Source organism: Pterocles gutturalis, unplaced genomic scaffold (genome assembly GCF_000699245.1).
Source record: "Pterocles gutturalis isolate BGI_N339 unplaced genomic scaffold, ASM69924v1 scaffold12062, whole genome shotgun sequence".
NCBI lineage: Eukaryota > Metazoa > Chordata > Aves > Pterocliformes > Pteroclidae > Pterocles > Pterocles gutturalis.
Window position 1 is genome coordinate 1 of NW_010115455.1, and position 22,337 is coordinate 22,337.

The following is a 22,337-nucleotide window of genomic DNA, read 5'->3' on the forward strand; positions in this document are numbered from 1 at the left end:
CCTAACCATTCTATGATCCTATGATTCTAGTGAGCCTTTTAGAAACACCAAGGCTTAGGTCAACTTTGACACCTAACATTTATATGCATTTACAAAAGAGAAACTTAAATGTTCTGGTTAGCTTTTGCCAACTTCTAAACATGTCTAAGACTGTACTGGCAAGAGTCTCTTTGGCACTTGGGTTTCTAAATACCTAGCATGTACCTTGGCTTTACTGCCCCTGAGCTGCTTGGAGCCAAAGCCTCACAGAAATCTCAGAATAGCTCTCCCATCCATTTTCTCTCTCCCAGAGTGCCTGATCCAGCCCATTTCCTGGACTGGGATGCACTTGAGAGACAGTGAGGAGGAGATCTGTGTACTTCATTTCATTAATACAGTTCCTATTTACCAACCTGTCTGGCTACAATGCATAGTTAGAACCCTGAAAAATTACGTCCTCAGCAAGGCTGCCCTTCGTTTGTCTCCTGTTGAAAAAGGAGCTTGGGCTGAGCCTCCCTCCTGCCAGCTGACCACTCCAACCACCAAGACATTATGTGTGCAGGAGTGTTTTTTCTTTGGTCATCCTGTCTGGAGCTCTCCTCACATTGCCCAGGAAATTAAGTATGCATCTGGACAGAAAAAGAGGAAATATGACTGTAGCCTGGTAATGAGGGCATTCATCAGAGATGAGAATGATTTAGGTCAAGTCCTTACTTCAAGGAATATTTAGTTATTCTTCTTCGTATCATCATTGAGTGAGATCAGCATTCCCCCTCGCTGTACTGTGTGTCCCACCCTCTTGGCACATGGCGGAGGAGGCTTCAAGCCCTGGCTCCAGCTCTGGGTAAGGATTCAAAATCAAATCTCCTGAGCTCTTGAGTTTTAAATTGTGACAACGCGTATCTTGCATTTTTTTAATGAGAAATGGCTTACCTAATTGAAGTGCTTAACTGTGGGACAGCACTTACAGATGGCAGTCATGAGTGAAACAATGGTCTTAGCCATCTTTTGGGAGTTACATTGAGGACCTGCTCCTTTGACATTTTTTCTAACTCATATGTGCTCATATTGCTGGCTTTTTTTCTTATTTAGTCCTTGAACCAGGACTGGAGAAACCTTTAGCTTGTGAGAATGACAAATCTCAAGATTGCAATGTCCAGACCCCATTGGGGATGTAGCTCTGTTAGCTGCAGGATCAATCCCATTGCACTTAGTCTACTGAAATTATTCATGTGTGACTGCTTGCTTTAGTTAGCATTGCTTCCTGCTTCCATTTGGGGCTGAATGCATTTTTAGAAGAGGATATACTGAAATATTTAGGCAAAGCAACAAATCATTCATTAAGGGCAACCTGGGAAGTAAAAAAGAGCAGGTCTCTCTACATGTAACAGCTCATCTCCCAGGATACAAATTCATCTGGCATGGTACCATGGGACAAAAGCACAAAAGGGGGTGTACAAGGGACAAACAGAACCATAATGCAGCTTTCTCATCATATTTGCAAATACATTCTCTTGGCGTTTGACATCAGAATTACATAAGGAAAGCAGGGAATGCAAGGAATGGAGATTCCTCCCCTGTAACCAGTTGATGTGCTGTCCCACTCTAGAAGCCAGCAGAGAATTGTGTCCAGTAACAACTGTTGGGGGGTGTAAAAGCAGAGCTCTTGTCCTGCTCCCCCTCCCATGGCTAAAGCACTTGCGTAAGTTTTTTAACTTAAGATGCAATTTTTGAAAACAATAGTTTCAAATGGAGAAAATTAAGAATGAAAATTAAGGAATTTATTCCAGTCCCATAGTCCCACACATGAAGCAATTGGTGGAAAGGGAGAAGGCCCTAGGATCTTTGAAGCAGATCTCAGCTTCATACAGTATATGATTGATGGGTGTGGCTTGAATTGTTCACACTCGAACCAATCCTGTGATCAACAGTCTCTGATTTCTTTTTCTTTCAGTCCTAATTATTGCACAATTCTATTACTCTACTTTTCAAACTACATATGAAATATAGAAGCTGAAGGTATTTAAAAAAAATAAAAACAAACAAAAAACAACACACCACAGTGACAGGTTTCTAGATATTTCAGGATATCTGAAGATTTGTGTGTCTGAGAGCTTGATTGTTTTTTCCAGCTACTTCACTGAGTCTAATAAATATTTTTGCTACCTCTCTTCAGACAATCAGAGCTATGAAAACACAACTAATACTAAGGATAACTTGTAGTATAACCTGTGTGACCTACTCATGTTTACATGCAGTGCTATGTATTAATGAGAAGTGCAGATAACTTCCAGGAATTCATTATATCTGCAAAAAATTAAAATTCTGTTCTAGTCATTCTCTTCTAAGAGAAGGAATCATTGCCTTGTAGAGCATCAAACACACAAAATGTAAAGGACACGGTAGCAAGACTACAGATACTTTATCACTGAGCAGAATTTTATGACTGTGTAACATGGTCCCATAAAGCCACCAGTGGATGCTCTTAATGCTTATCAATTTATATGGCTTTCTGCTGTGCGGGGGTCGGGAAGAAAGAACACAGAAAAGGAGAACAAAATAAAAACAACTATAAAGTATAGAAAAAAAAGCTATCAGAGCAAAGAAAAAGAAGAGAAGGAAAAAATAGTAAAAAATTGACAAATATTGCCCTACAATAAAAGGTGGCACCTGAGACTCTGTCTTCAGAAAGTCTTCAACAGAAAACAATTGGGAAACAGTGCATTTCAGAGTCATCAGCTGGCAGATATTGAATGTATTGCAATAATCATGTTACACATTGAAAATCCAGATTGTTGAAAATTTGGATTGTGTAAGGAGGACAACCTCTCCTTTTTTCCCAGCTCTGCCTCTAAATGGAAGTCACTCTTTTGAACAGCCTTTTTACTTCAGGGCATGGGGAAGGGAGGGAACAATTTTCCCTTGGTCTTAAAGATTTTTGTGGTAGAAACTGTTTTATTTTTATTAAAAAAAAAAAAAACCCTTGCTGACCCTTTTTTTCAGCAGAAGTAACTGAAATTATGTTTCAAATATAATACATCAACAATTCTTAGGAACTGATGTTTCTATCGGCCAATAAACATGAAAATTTTAATTACATGTCTTAGTTATGCAGAGTGGTCATCTTCACTATGTTTAAAAGTCGTTACTGGTAGCGAAATGCACTGTGAATACATTCCTTCCTCTCAGAAGACCGTGTTTTCAGTCTCTCACAGTAAATAACCTAGCTTTTGGAAAAGAGCAAGAAAAATTTCAGAGAATTTTTGAAAGCATTTTTCTTTGACATTATAAAAATTAATTGGACATGATTGTGGTAGTTGTTTTTTGAGGCAGGATGTAGAATAGCCTGCCATGTGTTACCTTGTTAACAGTGAAGCAGATATGAACTATTTGCATCAATTTATCATTCCAGAATTTAGCACACGAATGCAGTTGGGTTCATGTGGCAGATTTCACATGGCTTCACTGCGACAGGAAGCACTTTTATTCTTTGCAGAATTCCAGCTGTAACAGCCCATTAATATTATGATGTGCTTGCATTTAGTTTACTTGGTTTTGAAAAGTACAAAAACAGTACTGGAAAAATTAAGAAGATACCTATGATTCTGATATGAATGTTTCTGGATGTAAGATCAAAGTAAATTATTTGAATGCATATACTTGAGTTTTCTTGTATGTAGGTGTGACCATGCATTCAAATAAACATGCAGTTCTTTGAAAGTGTTATCACTGGGAAAATAGCACAGCTGCATTTACTTCAGTGTGTGAAGCTCCTGATCTTTTGCAGATATGGAAAGCTTTGCATCATGGTATATCAAATATTTAGAATGTGATTCTGTAAGCACTCTGTGTTTGGAAATCTGGTGGTAGTCAGTGAAAGCCCTGATGCAGTGTGACAGACTCTGCAAGATTAGTAGCTCACCCGAAAAATACAGTTTTCAGATTCTTTAAAATATATGTTTAAATGGTTTGCAAAATATTCCAGAGAATACATATGATTTTTCTTTAATGGGAATGTTGTCTGTAAGACCTTGTTCTAACAGCAATTACTAAACGACATACATAGGAGAAGATATGTAGAAACCTGTTTGTTTCAGGAGTACTGCATTACAGCTACTTGACCTTTCATTGCTTTATGTCAGACATGGTAAGCTGGAAATGTTTCTAGATACCTATCTGGCAAGTCATGTTCAGTTAATTCAGCATACACAATTAGAGGAGATTCAATAAAGTTTTGCAAACTTATTTTCTGTTGTGCTTGTAACAAATTTTAGGCATTTCAGTATACGTATGATTAAGATTAAAACTTTTGAAACATTAACAATTGGTAATGGAAATAACTTTCAACTCTCTACATCATCATATCAACAAAGTAATTCTCCTTTGTGGGTGCATATGAATTTCTGTATCTAGGATCAAACATGCACCGGAAGACTCTCACACTGTAGCAATTATTAATGCTTTCTTGGCAATGTATTATGCTTTTTTTTAATTTGTGTTAGTTCTTCTCTAATGTTCTTTCCAGCTGTTGGCTGTCTCTTGAAGGAGGGCTACTTTATGCTTTCGTTGGACCTGCAGCTGCCGTTGTATTGGTAAACATTTTTTCCTGTATTTTCATATGAAATGATGGAATGTGCTATTTAAATTGAAAAAGCTTAGCTATACAGTAGCATTGGATTTTGCTGTAAATACCGAGCTCATATTGTTTAACATACCTCCAGTATTTTGACGGCATGATTAATTTAGTTGTATCACTTCTTCATACCAGTTGTCTCTCCATGTTTACACAGTAAGCTGTGAAAGAATAATGTACTGATGAGAGGCACAGCAAACTTGTTACAGGCATCGCTGAGTTATTATCAGTAGCATCTATGCAGTTGTCACTGCCTTTTGAAGCTCAGTGACAGTCTTGGTAGAGTGCTGCTTGGCAGTGTGTCGCTGTGCCAGCAAAAGCAACAGGAGGAGTGGAACCAGCCAGCAAGTTCTCCATGGCTACTGCTTTTGAAGGCAAAGAAAAAAATCATCATAGCTGGGAAATGTGATTCATTTGTGTATTAATCTTCCGTATCTCTGGAAATGCATTTAGGTGTAGGATTCACTTTGCCTAATTGCAGACATCTGCAATGTAAATTTCTGCATCTAAGCTAGTTATCCCAGCCGTATTTCATTGTCAGTGGAGAAAAATATGCACTTCTAGGGCTCAAACTGTCAGAAGTATTTCAGGTGTCTACTTCAGGGTAAGATGAATTACACCCTACATGTGCCATGGGCTATCAGTCATCTGCTCTGCAGTCTGTATGGATTTTTTAAAACTGTTTAGCATTTTTCCCTTAACAGATTTTGAATCTAATTCCTCCTTCCACTCCACCAATTTTATACTAGGATAGCTCTATCAACACCAGTTATTTCTGATTTTCCCTTGCAAAAGGAAATTGTTCTTAGTAGTCGTCAAAGATATAGCCATTTAGCTACATAGATTTTCCTGAAATGGATGTTTACTACTCCCACAGAGTTTGTCTCATCGTTGCCTGGAGTCAAGCCAGGATCCTTTTGTACAACTCACAGTCCTTGTCATGAGAGAGGAGCCAAGGATGTTTACAAAAAGCCAGTCATAATTTTCACATGGAACTGTATGTTCTCTGCATAATTGGCGAGCTTTGTTCAGAAATGTTTGAAGTTCACTGTCGCCGTTTGCCCTACCATTAATTAGTAGCTGTGGAAGGAGCTGTTCCATGCAGCCACTTAAGCTTAAGTGTGCGAAGCAAAAGAATTATATAACATCAGCTGAAAAAATGTAAATGTTGAAAATAAAATGATAATAAGAAAAGCTGGAAAAGAGCTGGCAGGACAGACTGGCAACAATTAGGTATTTTGGCACACATCTTGAAAATTGGGTTTGAAAGGAAAAATGGATTACCCTTTTCTAATTAAAAAAAAAAAAAAAAAAAAAAGGAACATTTATTTAATAGATTCCAAACTTGGTATTACCTCTTTGCAGGCCATGCAGAGGCAGGTTCATAGAGTTCAGTTCAATAATACAAATGGATAATAACAGTCATTAAGTTTTCCATTAAATGCCATTAGGGTGTCCATTGAGTGCCAGAGTCTGACTGCTGAAACACTTCATTTTTTTTAGGTTAGGTCTTCAACCCATGTGTGTGATCATCACACCATTTGCTTTAATGGAGCTAAATAGACTTACCCCAGGCATTCATCTGGCCCACAAAAAAAGGGAAACTGCAGTCAAACAAGGCTCAAGACTGGCATTTTGGTGAATTACATAGACAATGACTAATGTGCAGGAGGATGTGGAAAACCACAGGCTGGTTCTGCACAAGGGGGAACACCCGCATGGGCCACCAGTGTTGGAAAAGGAACGCGGCTGCGGTCAGCGTGTGCTCTGACTAGCGCTCCCCTGTGCCCACAACTCATTACCCATGGCGTACGTGTTACCCATTTGAAAATACACACTTTCGGTGTGCTCAGGGACAGTGTTACACAATTTCTTACGGAATACTCAGAAATGTAACAAGTAGTTTCTTTCAGGCTCTGAAAGATCAACTGTTTGTTTTCTGTTTGGCAGGTCAACATGGTGATCGGCATTTTGGTATTTAATAAACTTGTTTCCAGAGACGGAATCCTAGATAAAAAGCTCAAACACAGAGCGGGGTAAGCAACAATCGGGTTATTTTAAAGCATATTAAAATTTTATCACCAATTTTCAGTTACAGATATTCACCAAAAATGCTTTTGATTGTGCTTTGAACTTTTATATCAGTGTAACAGTGCGTCTAACAGATTCCATTCATCTTAAAATCTGCTGTTGCATTATCCTGAGGGAATGCAACTAAAAAAAGTAAACATAATAAAACACAAGTACAACAGTATTAAGTTAATAATAATGAGGATTAAACAAATCTGAGCAGAGGCTTCACAAGAATGTGAGAAATGTAAAATTGTTGCAGTTAGGAAAACAGTTTTATGAACTGTGTGTACTGAAGGAACCAATTATTTTTGTCTAGCTGTCAACTTTAATTACTGTAGTGGGAAATGTTAGTCATTTGTGTAAACTGTTATAAAATATATTTTACAGCAATATATGCCTTACTGAGGTCAATGCTATTCTGCCATTCTGAATATGTGAAGAACTTGCCTTTGTTCTTACATCCATATCTACAGAGATGTATGTTCTAAATTAGTGTAACAGAATTTCAAAGTAAGAAGCCATGTTTTAAAAGCAAAAAAAGGAAAAAGCTAAATGGAAAGTCTGTGGTCTTGATCATTTACTTGCCTTTAAGTTCAAATTCTGTTTGTCATCATGAGACGAAAGGATTCCGACAGTGGTGGTGTCAGAAACTGGTTTTCAGTGGATGACAATGATTTGAAGTACTTCGGCAGCAAACCTAGATTCATTCCGTATTGGAGAAAAGTATTTCACGAGTATATCATCACCTTCTTAATGCTTATGAAAGTATATTTAAACTTTGTATAATTGTTTTTTACAGCTACATGTTCTAGTATTGTCTTTAGGCCAGCTTGTAGCTAACTACCACCCCCAATATCTGTATTTCTAGCAATGACAAGCAATGGTATCTTTATTTTACTGTGTACTACTGCTATAGGCAAATTTGTTACAACTTCATTTTGAATTATTTTACTGTTTCTCTAACAGTAGCGTGCCTAATAAGTTAAATTCATTGTTTAGATGAGCAATTTTTTGATAAATACTTCAGCTAGTGTGATTTGCTTTTGATATTAATTCAATTAAAACTTTCTGGTTTTCAGCTCTTTTGCTATTATTCTGACAAATATGTACCAAAAGCTTTCATTTTGTTTCTTCTCTTTTCCTCCTTTTTCATGAGAAAGTATTAATTTCTTAAGCTTACTTTTGTCTAGATTGCTCCATCAACATTCTTAACTGTGTAATAACGCTGATGAAATCTAGACTATTATAAAACTATCCAAATTATTTCCACTGTTGTAATAACTTAATGATCACCAATTCAAATTCACATCTGCTCCAGTTCCAGTGGTTTAAGGAGCTGGAGCAGCCACAGTTTTGTCTTTGTACATTTTTTAAGGATGTCCAAACTTAGATTTAACTGCATTTTTTTTTCAGCTACTCAGCTGTCAGCTATAGAAATCTATTTGCTTATAGTATACTTTGCTGATTAAACAAATAACTTGCTTTCTAACAGTGTGCAACTTAGTAAAGAGGTATTCTGTTTTAAAGTGAATGGATAAAGAACTAGAAATTATTCTGTCAGAAACAATTCGTCTATTCTGTGAAAGCATGTAGATGCCCTAATCAAGAAACAATCTTAACTTTTGCATGAGAGGCTTGGCAAAAGCATTCCTTGATGCTACTTGGCAGATGAAGAGCCTTGAATCTTTTCTTTGGAGCTTAGAAACCAGTGCAGAATTTGACCTCCAGAAGAAAGGGGATTGTCACCCATTTCCCAAATATCTCTGCCAGCCATGCTCAGGAACTTCGTTCTTTCTGGCAAACATTGTAGTTATACCTGTCAAAAGTTCAGTGAAATGTTCCACTGTAGGAATCATTTATGTAGGATTTGAAGTAGTGAATGGAGCAAAATATCCTAACTCTATATGTTTTTTTTCACCTTAATATGCATAGGGAGAATCAGCAAGTGTCTTGATGGACATCAATCATTTTCCTGGCATAAGGGGTAGCACACATATATGCCCAGCCAGGAAGATTATATTTGGTCTATATACACATGAAGTTCTATTATTTGCAAGATCCAGAACAAATCTGTAGAGGTAAAGAGAATAATCCAGTCTGATAACATTGAAGTATGGCCAAACAAAAACGGAAAGTATTTTCCCAAACTTAGGTTAAGCTTACCCAAGGCATTTTTCTCATTTCTCTAGTTCATTCGTTAATGTAGGTCTTTAACTGCTGTAAATGGATGTGTATTCGCTGAGTTCTTTTCACACCCCCCTCCCCCTCCCCTTATACAAGGTCATGGTTCTCACTGTTTTTTTTTTTTTTTTAAAAACTGCATTTTTATGGAACATATACTGCATTTTTTTACGGAAAGTCATAATTTGGTTTATCAAAATGGAAACCACTGGAGTTCAATGTTGTTTTGGGCAGTATGTTAAAAATCTCGTGAATGTTGGGTTTGTCAACAAAAAGGAGTTTGATTGCTTGAAATAACAGTGAAAAAAATGAAGTGTTACCTATCTTCACCATGTTGACCACTTTCCAGCTGGGAATAGGTAAAGCATCCTTCCTGTCACATCTCAGTCAGCTATGGTTATTCCAGGTTCTGACAACAGAAAAAAGAATGAATAGCAAAAGTCTTTGTTTAGTCGGGTCAGGAAGTTGAATGCATACTGTATGTAAAAGAAAATTTAAATTCCAGGTTTTGCCCTTTAACTCTTCTGACAGGTGCTGAGGTACAATTGTCCATACAAAATGCTTTGAGCTTAATGCTTGTGTACTGTGTTTTATTAAAATGCAAAGCAGGTCACCCTCTTTTTAGTACCAACTGATATTTATTTCATCAGATTCCATACATTTCAAGCCCTGTATTCAGACCTTCATATGGCATGGATAAAATCACTGTAGATGTTAGTGGGCCATTCACATCACTAGTACAAATCTGACTATGCAGTATGCCCATATTGATTTGATGCTTGAATATATTTTGCAGGTTTAAAAAATTAATGGTCCATAATTGTACACATTTCATACTCCTCCTTCAAGTGTCCTATACTATTTTTAAAGGAAGTTTGGATACAGCAGTCTTTCAAGAGGTCTGAATAGAGGGATTTCACTTTGTGTGTCTATCCTAGCACGTGCTTATGTTTACTTCAGTGTACTGAGCAGTTTTGATCACTGGACATTTGGGGGCTTTTTTAGCTTAAATGGAAGAAATAGAGTCTGCATGAAATGAAGCCCCATAGCATTAACATTTAAAGCTAACAGTAATGTAAAGTACAAAGTACAGTTTTGCAACAACATAGAGCATTCATCCTGAATAAGACTACTTACTTTTTCTGCATGACATCATATTTAAAAGCTAAATTTCAGTAGCAACGTTTTTTGGTGACAATTCAATATTTTGTTCTTTTTGTGGGTGTTCTGTTTGTTTGCAGTCAGATGAGTGAGCCTCATAGCGGTTTGACGCTCAAATGTGCCAAGTGTGGAGTAGTTTCAACAACAGCTTTGTCAGCCACCACCGCCAGTAATGCCATGTTAGTCCTGATCATTTACATCTTCTTGTTACAAATCTTATACAGTGCATGTGAGACAATAGTTTGATGATGACAACTGTGTTTGCTAACACTGTATAGAGTGCTGAGCACATTTAAATACTTTTTAACACAAAAAAAAAATTGCAACTGTGTTTATTAACTGAATACAGGATATTCTTTAGAACATAAAGTACCGACACTGTTACATTCTTGTCTGTGATTTTCAAGTTAACTTGATAAAGTGCCATCCTTATATATGTTTTATTTAATAGTGAGCTTTTAATATTTTTTTACAAAATTACAGTGCTGCTTTTCTCTTTCTTTTAATAGGGCATCCCTTTGGAGTTCCTGTGTGGTGTTGCCACTTCTGGCCCTGACTTGGATGTCTGCAGTCCTGGCCATGACAGACAAAAGATCAATATTATTTCAGATACTTTTTGCAGTATTTGATTCATTACAAGGCTTTGTTATTGTCATGGTCCATTGTATTCTCCGAAGGGAGGTGAGGAATGGCTTCCCAGTTTTCTAAAGGGCTGTGCTCCTTTCAATTTCTCAACTGCTCTGTAATGTTATATACAACTTACTCTGCAGAAATATATTTCATAGAAAGAGGAAAATATTTTATGATGAGATGTAGAGGAACAAGTGAGAGAGTTGGAAGATCAGTTAATTCCGGGTGCAGAATGTCAGTTTCAGTATAAAACTGTACCCATTTAATTAAAACTAGCTTTTAATCAAACCCAAGTTCAGTTTATTTCTAAGTGTTAGGCTTTCCCAATATTGTGAGTATACAAAAATAATTACATGAATGCCCTGTTCCTGAAGACCAGAAGCTATAGATTTTTACAATCTCTAAAACTGATTCAAATGCAAAGTTATTTCTGCTTATACTGCCCCTGAAAGAGGACACAAGGAGATGAGGTGTTATGTTGGTGAACATCTACCCTTTCAGTTCTACAACTCAGGTACATACTTAAGGTAACATACTTAAGTTATGGGGACAGTGAGGATGAAGACACACTAATGCTTTAAGAACAGTAAGGAAAAGCTGGTACCCCAGCCTGCCCTTCTCTGCTCAGTGCCACCCACTTCAGAATTCATCACCACTGAAATCTGATGTCAAAGCTACCACACAAGTGCTCTTTAACCTGGCTCTGGTGACAGCTTCTCTAAGCTATCTAACCTGCTAACCAACCCTACCTTTTTACTGAGATAGGTTTGAGAGCAGTGACATAACAGCGCTGCTGGCAGATCTGTGGTGGTGGGACCGTTTATCAAAACTGAGCAAGCAGAGCCAGGCTGGAGAGCAGGAACCTGGTCCACCGGCATACCTGTGCGTTAGCCATTTATCAGCTTCAGGTCATTTACCAATTCCACGTTATTTACCATTGGGTTATTAACCACACTAATAAGCCAAATTACACTCTCTAGCATGGCTCTGTGTGATTGGTGAGAATTATTCGAAAGCACTTCTGGCCAAAAAAACCCCAGGAAGATGTTTCAAGAAAGTTCTATTGTCAATGCTGAGTGAGGAATCTCATACAGTGGTTTCCCCTTCCACCATTCACTCTCTTTAAATGTTGAAACTCACTGTATTAACGAAAAAGAATTATGAGTGACATAGTTTATTTCAGTCTTTCTGTAGTTTATCCTTTGTATGAACTTTATATCACTATCCTACACAGTATGTGTATGTGATTATCTTAACAAAGAATTAAGTTTTCTATTTTTAAGGAAAAATCTTATCAATATCTTGCAGGATGAGGGTGTGAGGATGCAGAGAGGCTGCAACACATATCTGGTTATCAGTCATTGATTTTGGTCAAAAAACAGATGAAAAGGAATGAGAAATTCTAAAAGTAACATAGCATAGCACTGTATAAAATATTTTTTTAAATAAGACAGTAATGCCTGCCTCAGTTCAGTAATACGGGAGTTTATTTGGAAAAAAAAATATTTTGGCTGCTTAAGATGAAATTCAATGGGCATCTTCCCACAATGCCCCAAGCCTTGAATTCAAGACAGGTCCCCTATCCTAATGACAGCTATTTGCTGCAAAATGCTTTGTTCCCGAGGAATGCTTCAATATTGCTGAACATCTCATGGGAATGTTCTTGTGTGACCCTACTCACGGGTAGTGATAGAGGTGGGATTAGTTTTTTCTATAAGTATACTCAGTTTTCAAATTTGTGGGGTACCTTGACTTAAGCCACTTTTAATTCATTGGTTCTGGTGCAAGAAATATGCAAAAATATCTGCTTATAAAGTTGTTTATACAGGAATTTAGAACCTTAATTGTTTGTGTGTAGGCAATCAGCTAGTTATGGTTCGTTTTATTCACTGTTTTTTCAGTAAATCATGTCTACGCATCTCATCTAACTGCAAAGAATCATTACTTCATTTCAATACTCAAAGGAGTTGTTCCCACAAGCCAGTCTTGGCAGTTACAGCTCCTGGTCCTACCACTGAAATTCTAGAAGAAAGGCATTTGCTAAAACAGCTTCTCAGTCTATCTACGTGGTATTTTTAAAAATGGCCTCATAAGAAAATTTCCCAGTGAGGCCCAAAAAGCACCTAGGCTTGATAAGGTTGTCCCTTATCAAAAAGGAGGAGGAGTTTTTTCTTCAGTCACGACAACTTAGGTAGAAGTAAATGTAAAGGGATGACTTAGTCACTAAACAATCGATTATCTCCAGTCAAGATGATGATAGCCGTGATGGTGGAAGATGAAGGAGCCTAGGCATATTGCTGTTTGAACTCTATTTGACAGAGCACATTGAATCTTCTTTAGTCCTCCAGATTTAAATTGTAAACTGGGCAAAACGCTTGAGAAACTAACTAAGGTCATTTTTTTCATATGGGAAAAAAAATTAATAGAAAGTTCTTCAAGAACAGCAAAGAAGTAAACGTTGATGCACGTGAAACTATTTTTGTTTCAAATATGCATATGGTCTGCAAATTTGTGGACCTGTTTGCAGTAGCAAAGATGTAATTGTTTACTGCACCAACTTCCTACACAGGAGGAGACATAACTCCACTAAGTTATATTTCAGTATGGCTCTAGAGAGTCTGGCTTTCTAGCTCCAGAGTCCCGTAGGTGAGTGCAAGGCAAAACACTGACCATCGTGCACAGTGTGCGGTGCAGTCTGTGCTCTGCAGAGGGTACCTCCCCAGGTGCAAGAATAGTCTGCTACTTTCTGTTGCCTGCAAAAGCATTTTGCTCTGCCGGTGCCTGTCAGGGAAACCCTGCCAACATATTTGTCACTCTTGATGACGGCAACAAAGCTATCTCGGTTATATCCTATAGGATTGATCTAATATTTATAGCATGCCACCACAGGCAAAACAATAATTCTGACTGTCATGAAAAAAAAAGGGATGGAATATATCACCATAAAACTCAAAGAAGAGGACAGCCCTGCTTTACTATGCCTTTACTGTTGTTACATTATGAAAAGACAGAGACTTTTACAATTATATCTATAAACCCCCTGTTTTTCCTCTTAGTTATAGTGATATAAACACAAATGATGGAGATACTTTTCACTTTCTCTAGTGTGCTGTATCAATGATCATGTGTGACAATGTCAGCACTAGGAAGCCAAGGAGGTTCACCAAGTAAGACGTACAACTAGAAGAGAACTAAGTGATGGGTTGTGTCTGTTTCTGCCCTTCAACAATTCAGGGTTTTTTGGAAAGACATTAAGTCTTTCTATACTTTAATTTCCCAACTTCTAAGATAATACTTCTTAAGCATGAGACCTCTTACAGACCATTTGGAAATTTGGAAAGAAAAATGCAAAGTAAGAGTGTGGTATTATTGTTTTATATTGCCTTCTTAGTCCAGAGAGCCTAGTATTTTTTTTTCTCTCCCTCTCTTCTTGCTGTTTAAATACCTAATTGGGTTTTGCAAGATGATGAGGCACGTGTCACAGAACAGAGCATGACAGGAGAGGTTAGTGGTGAAGCTTCTCCATCAGAGCAAAAACGGTTTGCCTGACCTGCTTGAACACGAGCTTGTCTAAACCTAATTTGAATCACACTGAGTAGCTCCCATTAATGCTGCTGATGGGAGGAACCCACGTGTTCTCCTTTTGCTGTGCTCTGCTGACTAGAGAGCATTTGGATTAAATGCATCCTTGTCATCTAAAGCCCACATTTATGTATTGCAGGAGAAAAATAAAGAGTGCATGAGTAGGGGGGGTGTACGTTATAAAAGCTTGGAGTTGGTTACTGTTGCTAAGGAAACCACTTCCCTGGTATCCGCACATTCATCACATCTGTCTTTCCTGCTCTGCCTGGCTCTAAGAAAATCTTAGAACTTGATGTTAAGGGGGTAAGGGAGTGGGGGAGAAACAAGATTATATTTCAAAGTAAAATGTCAAGACAGCGCAGTCTTTACATATCCAAACAACAAGTTTGAACAAGCAGTTTAGAAAAATAAGCTGGTATTTAGAAAGTTCAACCTTTTTGTTTCTGACTTGTGTGAGGACACCTAGAGGTTGCAACATATGTCAGGATGATGGATACAGCTACATTTGGCATTCTGTTAACATGTTCAAATCCTGTTCTGCTTGCGCTTCAGAAACCTTGTAAGAAACATGCACATTTCAGATGCTCTTAACATAAAGATTCACTGCTTTAATATAGAAGGTAGTCAAAGTAGGACATGACATTTTTAAGATCTCTGGAGCTACCTGAACTGGTGAAGCTTCATGAACACAGAGTAGCAAAAATAAGGAGGGCCACTGTGTGGAGTGAGAGGTCACCTATTGTGGTCTGAAGTAATGATGCTTTAGGGTCAAGCATCATAAGGCTTGAGATGCAATTCAGCACAGCTGGGGATGCTTTGGAGGGAGGGATTTTTATTTTTGTTTTTTGTCAAATCACTGTGCCAGTGCTTATCTAAGAGCATAAAAGTCTGAAGTGTGACCTGACTTCAGCAATTATAAAGTGAGAGAAGACCTGGATTAAATTTGCAACAATTGGGAGATGCCAAATTAAATTAATGTCAAACACATGGAAAACCACAGCAAATGTAGTGCTTAAAATCAGAATCTGAGTCATGATAGAGGTCAAGCACACTTTACATTACCCTACCACATGTGGGAAGTTTCAGTGTTTTGAAATCAATCCAAACCTTTCCACCTTGCTTCATTCTTCTTTCTGCCCTATATTAGTCTTCCTTCACCTGCTACAGTCACTTACTAAGACTGCAGAGCACTCTTACTCATTTAAGGGTAGAATATTTTAAAATTGTTCTTCCTAATTACAAAAATAAATATTTTTTTTTCTATTTCATTTTCCCTTTTGTGAAAGCTCTTAAAGTCCTTGTAGTGCAATATGATGTATTGAAAGGGGCTGCCTTTTCATCAGCAACAATTAATGAATTATCCTCTTCTGCTATTCACAAAATGTTCATGAGTAGAATACAATTTTCTCCCCTTTAATTATTCTGAATAAACATCAAGTAATTTCCACAGATAATAAATGGACTGTAGATTTTTGTAGTCATTTCACTGAGAGTATTTTCTGATTCAAACAAGAAATTATACTAGTTTGTTTTGACTACAGGTCACCCCACTAAGTTCCCATTTTCCAAGTCACATCTTGCAATCAGGTTGCAAATATGGATACTTGCATTTCTGGAATTAAAATTCACATTTTAAAACTTAGATTGTATTGCTATATTAGAATGCATCTGAGGTCAGAAGTGAAACAAACTCGGTTTTGCATTCAGAGAAATATTCTTTAGACATACATTCCACCCAAAATCAAAGTTTAAAAAAAGCCCTTTCCTATTAAAAGATAATTCCTCAAATATACTTTTAGGGACAAGTCTTCAAATTTACTTTCTGGATCATATTAATAAACAGCAATTTCTGAGAAGTTCCTTTTTTTTTTTTTTTTTTTTTGGGTGTTTCAAAAAACCAGACTGGCCAGTTTTCTTCCTGTGCTCACGTTGAAGATCTTTTCCTGGTTTGAAGATTTTTACTCCTAGAAAAGAGGCATGAGATTCCCTATACATGGAGTTAGAGTTTATGATTGGAATTAGTAACATCTTTCACATTGGCTTATTCTTTAAAGTATAATTAGGAGACTGTCTTTCAAGAATCTTACATTTATCAAGCAGAAGATACATTTTATTTTGCAATGGTTAATAGTATATCTATTAATCCTGCTATCAGACCTGCACGAAACTGAATGAGACATCAAAGCCAAATGCTATCAGCGCAAACAGATTTGGCTTGAGTACCAGATCATCACTGACTACTAGTTAATTCTGGCCATAGGCAAATCTAATTCTGTGGTCTTGGTGTGACTGGCAGACTTAGCAGCAGTCACAAAGTATAACAAATGTACGAAATGGCAGAAATAAGCATTTATGTTTACTGCTTCTGATTCATGAAGTATGCTAAAGAAAAGTCGTGCATTGTATTCCATATGGTCTAATTTAATTTTTAATAGGAGTAGAGTACATGATGTTGCACAAGAATCAGTATAAGATATTGTTTTCACAGGTTCAAGATGCATTCAGATGTCGACTGAGAAATTGCCAGGATCCAATCAATGCAGATTCTTCAAGTTCTTTTCCTAATGGACATGCTCAAATCATGGTTAGCTTTTATTTTTTTCTTTGACTCTTAATTTAGTGTTCCTATCCAAAAGAAAAAAACTTACAGTACTGTACATGGCAAGTATGCACAGCTGAAATAGTAACACGATTTTTAAGTGTAAGTCTGTTTAGGTCATTCTCTGCTTGCTTGAAACTCTTAGCAAGTTTTAAATTCTTGGTGTGGTCACTTAGTGGAGCACAGTGAATTAGTATCTTCCACCAATGTTCTTTATGACAAAAGATTCTTACGAAAGAAAATGAGAAATTAATCTAATAATATATTGTGACTTTTCCTACTGCTGGTGTAAAGACCATGGATACATTTGAAAGCCTCCTCTTTGTGAGGCCTTGAAAAATGTTGAAAAATATTCCTCTCAAACTAATTCAGCCAAGGAGGAAGTGATAGAGATTCTAGAGGGGGGAATCTATCTAGTGGCCTGAACTAAGGAGATAGTGAATGGCTTAGTAAGTTAATTACTGATATTGTTAGGTAGTATATTGAGACAAAATATTGGTCCCTTTACTTTCAATGACAGTTTGTCATTGATTATAACGGGGACAGGATCAGGCCCTAAAAAAAAAAGTAAGTCTTAGCAACCTGATGCCCTTCAAAAAATCATGAATCAAAAAATAATCCAATGTGTGGACTTCACAAGCAAGAAGGAGGTCAATTTTATTAAACATTTTCACATAATAAACTTTTGTTAAAATAAAAACATAATTTAAAATTACTTGATTTCTATAACAGGATAAATAGCTTTGCTTAACTGGAGAAGTGTGCTCGGATTTTTCAACTGTTAAAATTCATTCTTAGCTCTTACAATTTATTTTTTCCCAATGAAATAAATAATAGTTGTTTTCAGGGAGTACAAACTTTACATTATTACATTAGTAGCAAGGATGGACAGAATGTTATAAAATAAAGAACAGCTTCATAACAAATTAATGAAGTTTCAGACAGGGTGGACTAATGGGATTACACTTATTCACAGTAATTTGTATTGCAGGGTATTTTCCATACTTCTGTTTATAAAATTAGTAATAAAAGCTTCCTTAAAGATGATCCTTCCATGAGATGTTGAAGTTACTCTTCCATACACATAAAAAAACTATACACTGTATCGTTTTATTAAAATTATATACTCTACTTCCACCTATTTTATTTTATTTTTTCTGGTCAGGCAGCATACTTTGAAAACCACCCACTTATACTTTAGGAAACTTTGTAAAGCTCTGCTGTTGTAAAACAATACAGTTCACCTTCTCAGCAACAAGAAACCACTTTTAAGAGACTATGACTCTGTAAGTAGGACATTTTGGAAGAACTAGTTGGCAAAAAGGTATTGTGGTTTAGTTTTCAATTAATAATGGTTGTTCTGTTTGTTGCTTCTTGTTACAGACTGATTTTGAAAAGGACGTGGACATTGCTTGTCGGTCAGGTAAGGACTTTGAGAGAGTATTTAGCCAACAAAACAAAGTCCTGTATTAGTTCCTTCTGAAGTTAAAACCAGAAAAATATCAGGGTTTAATTGTTTACACCACATCTTTATAAATGTAACAAAAAAAAAAAAGGTGATACCACTGTACAAATACATTCATTTCATTTTCTTTCAAAAGCCTTTTACTAGAATTCAGCCGTTGGGAAGCAGCCAAAGGTGTGATTGTCTATTAGAAGGCAAATGGTTTTGGAAAGAAGATCAGTCTTAACAGACAAAATTTTCCTTGTTTGTTATGTAAAAAAAAAAAATTAAAAAAATCAATCATGTATCTTAACAGCTATGTATATGAAGGATGCATCCGTTGGTGTCAGTTTTAAAGAGGGTAAGTTTTTTAGGACTCTAAATTAAATCAACAGTAGCTTAAGCAACATGGTATCAAGAAAATGAAATTTGATTCCACTTTACTGGAATAAGTTGAGGGTTTTTAAAGATATTTCAGTAGTGTGATCTCTAATTAGTCAGCTATGTCTGTTTCCTCATATTAAAATAACATTTTAGGCAATTTATTTGCCAACCTTGCTTAAATAAATTACAGTGTGAAATAAATGACCATTTAAACCCTATAGAAATTTTTAAATCTAGAAGATATTCCCGAAGGACGGTTTTTCCTAGGGAGGCAATCCTGCCTAGACAGCCTCAGTTTTCAATGAAGAGAGAGAGAAGGAGAGAGAGGGTGTCCTCTCCACAGGGTGAGTCAGGGCAGAAGCCTGGCGCAGCTGTTCTACACCACCCACCTGAGGGACACTGTCGCTCTTCGACAGCTCTTTGGGGAACCAAGAAGGCTGGTCTCATTAAGGTAAAGAAACCTTAATGAGGTTCTTCCATATAGATTAGCTTTAATACTCACATGTATTGTGAAGGGAGCAGGATAGTACACGGTAACATAAACGCATGTCTGCCACCATCCAATGCAGACAAAAGTCCAGCCTTGATCCGTGTAGCTTCTACTTCTCACCTGGACAGGATGTCCAGGACGGAGAGCCTTGTCAGGGGCATCCTTAAGGACTTTGAATACAGTTATGATCAGGTTTTACAAGATAAACATTTAAACGCAGTTTCTTGTGATGAAAGATATAAGAATAGGTCACTGGTTGAAGCATCTTAACAAGTATGACTGGAAACAAGGAAGCAGCCCCACTGAAGCTGCGTGTTTGTGCACTGTTGTTTAGAGGCAAGTTGTTCTTTTTATCACAGAAAAATTAGAGGAAGTTTTGTGTGAGGTGGAAGAGGGGGGTGCCTTATGAGCTGCTTGCTATGGAATGTGGCAGTGAACTGACAGGTACCGGTGGATCTGGGTCATCAGAGCCCTCAGGCTGCCAAAAGAGATGTAAATGTAACACCTGAGATACTTCAGGTTGTCTTACTGTCTCAGCCCATAAGCTGGATTTTATTGCACAAACTAGAACTGATGTGAATTAAAATATTTTCAACTGGGACAAGAAACTCCTTGCACCCAACTGGAATAAGCCCAGTAATTGGCTACTTTTTTTTTAATTTTATTTTTCTTACAATCTATTATTTTTCTTTCATTACAAATGTTGAATTACAGACATATTTCTTTTTTAAGATCAATAATTGTGATTGAATAGATGCTTTGCTTTTGAATGCATCCTTCAATGCTCCTGGAAATTTTGTATTCTATGACAGTATTAATAACTTTTACATGTGGAGTTACCCCAACAAAAAAATGTTGGATGTTGCTACAAGTTTGACCAGGAAGACCTAGGCCTACACCAAAAGTGGATTATGACTGTTTTATGAGACATGTTTATATTCTTTATAACCTTTTCAGATGCAGCAAAATATGTCTTTCTGATACCAATGGGATTTTGTCCCAATGTGGTTACTTTTTTGTCACTTTTATTTAAAAAATAATTTAGCACAGAAGGGTTTTTAAAAGTCAGTCAAAAGGAATATTCAGGAGCTCAAGGACACATATTCCTAGTATTAGTCTTACGGTAGGTCATCACAATGGATTGACAAAATGATTCTGCCTTACAATCGGTTTGACATTTTACAGGAGGCTATGTGCAGTTAATAATGGCAGTACAGATGTCATGGTGTATTTTTTTTGAAAACCTTTAATCAAGTCCTACATGTCAGGCTTTTGCTTAAGCTGTAGGTCACCTAAGATGTATGTAAGGCAGTAGGAATAAATGAAGGAGTATTTTTAATTTATGAAAATGACAGAGGCTTAGTGAGAGATCTATGTCAGTTATACATACTAGATTGATGGGTTTTTTTCAAAAAAATCTTCCCAAAATAATATTTATGGAATAAAAGTTAATAAATGGATAGAAAAAGAGTTATGAAGATCCACTGGTAAAAGGAGCAGTGACAAATAAAGCCACAAGAAAAAGCAGCATTAGGCAGACATGGTTTCGTGTTGTAAGAATTCTGTTCTCTGACCCACAGTTCTGCATAAAGACATTGGACCTTGCAGAGCAGCTACTATAACAGGAACACTTTCTAGAATTTCCCTAAATGATGAAGAGGAGGAGAAAGGCCCAAACCCTGAAGGAATGAGCTATTCTACCTTGCCTGGAAACATCATCTCCAAAGTCATCATCCAGCAACCAACAGGTCTCCACATGCCCATGAGCATGAGCGAACTGGCCAATCAGTGCTTGAAGAAAGACAACAGTGAGTTGCGGAGGACTGTCTATTTATGCACTGATGATAATTTGAGAGGTGCAGATATGGACATAGTCAATCCTCAAGAACGGATGATAGAAAGCGACTATATAGTCATGCCCCGGGGCTCAGTAAATACCCAGCCATCCCTGAAAGATGAGAGCAAAATGAATATAGGCATGGATACGTTGCCTCATGAAAGGCTGTTGCACTACAAAGTTAATCCAGAGTTCAATATGAATCCCTCTGTAATGGACCAGTTTAATATCAATTTAGACCAGCATCTTCCCACCCAAGAACATATGCAGAATTTACCATTTGAGCCCCGCACAGCAGTGAAGAATTTCATTGCCTCGGAGCTGGATGACAATGCAGGATTATCAAGAAGTGAAACTGGATCCACAATATCAATGAGCTCTTTAGAGGTTAGTGGTGGATAAAAAAATTGCGTGCTCTGTTCTTCTAACTATATGATAAGATAATAAAACGCGTCTGGTGTCTAAGGGGTGAAGCTAATGTTTTAATTCAGTATAAATTATTGTTTGGGATCATACATTTCTGTTCATATTTCTCTTATTGTCAGAAGTGTTTATACCTAGAAAACAAGATTAACGTTTCAGAGCCAGTCTGTATGAAACTGTATAGTTCTGGAGATTTAACATTCCACACGACTGCAAAGGATTTCGTGACCTACCAGGTAAAGTCTGCTGGAAAATGTTGTGTTGCTATGAGAAGAAAAACTACTCCTGCAAGATGCAAGTGATAATCATTGACACTACCTGCAAGCACATGCAGTTGAAAATATTTGCCATTTTGTTGCTGACCGTCATAACTGTCTCAGATATGATTCTGCTCTCACTACTGTAAATCTTGGATTCTTCCATCCAATAGTTCACCATTTATTGATTTAGTTTTGTTTGCATGTGTGTGCAGGCATTGGTACAACTGGTGCACGCAATGGGTATCCTAGATGCCAGCCGGATTGCAAAAGTTAACTGAAAAGCCTTTAAAAGGGATTCAGTTCATTACCACAGTCTGTTTGTGGGATTTAAACACTATAAAAGTGAAAACTATTTACATAGTTTCTTAAGACCTAAGTGTCAATACTGCCGTTCCTATTAAGCTTTTGCTTATGCAAAACAACCAGTGAGGTGGATCCAGTTAATTTCATACATGGGCCTCCTTAAGAATTGGAAATACATTTCACCTGTGTTTCAAGTGTTATGAACACAGCATTTGGTGGGACAGAAAAAGACAAAGGAGAAAAATATGGTACTTACTCATTCTCTGAAGGACATTATAGATGGAAAAGAATTCTACTGTATGGGCAAACTTGAAGCCATTAGCTATCACTCTACAATATTTGGACCCGTCTGTGTAGG

The 22,337-nt window shown here is 37.0% G+C and overlaps 1 protein-coding gene across 1 annotated transcript in view; it reads left to right on the forward strand.

Moving 5' to 3' along the window:
* The first annotated feature begins 785 nt into the window (after positions 1–785).
* The window catches only part of LOC104463011 (brain-specific angiogenesis inhibitor 3-like), a 41,280-nt gene continuing 19,728 nt past the window's right edge, over positions 786–22,337 (forward strand). The window contains exons 1-8 of the mRNA XM_010075183.1: positions 786–823; positions 4,505–4,571; positions 6,563–6,648; positions 10,108–10,206; positions 10,537–10,708; positions 16,728–16,823; positions 18,222–18,261; positions 20,737–21,380. Coding sequence (XP_010073485.1) covers positions 786–823; positions 4,505–4,571; positions 6,563–6,648; positions 10,108–10,206; positions 10,537–10,708; positions 16,728–16,823; positions 18,222–18,261; positions 20,737–21,380 — 1,242 coding nt within the window. The remainder of the gene's footprint in view (positions 824–4,504; positions 4,572–6,562; positions 6,649–10,107; positions 10,207–10,536; positions 10,709–16,727; positions 16,824–18,221; positions 18,262–20,736; positions 21,381–22,337) is intronic.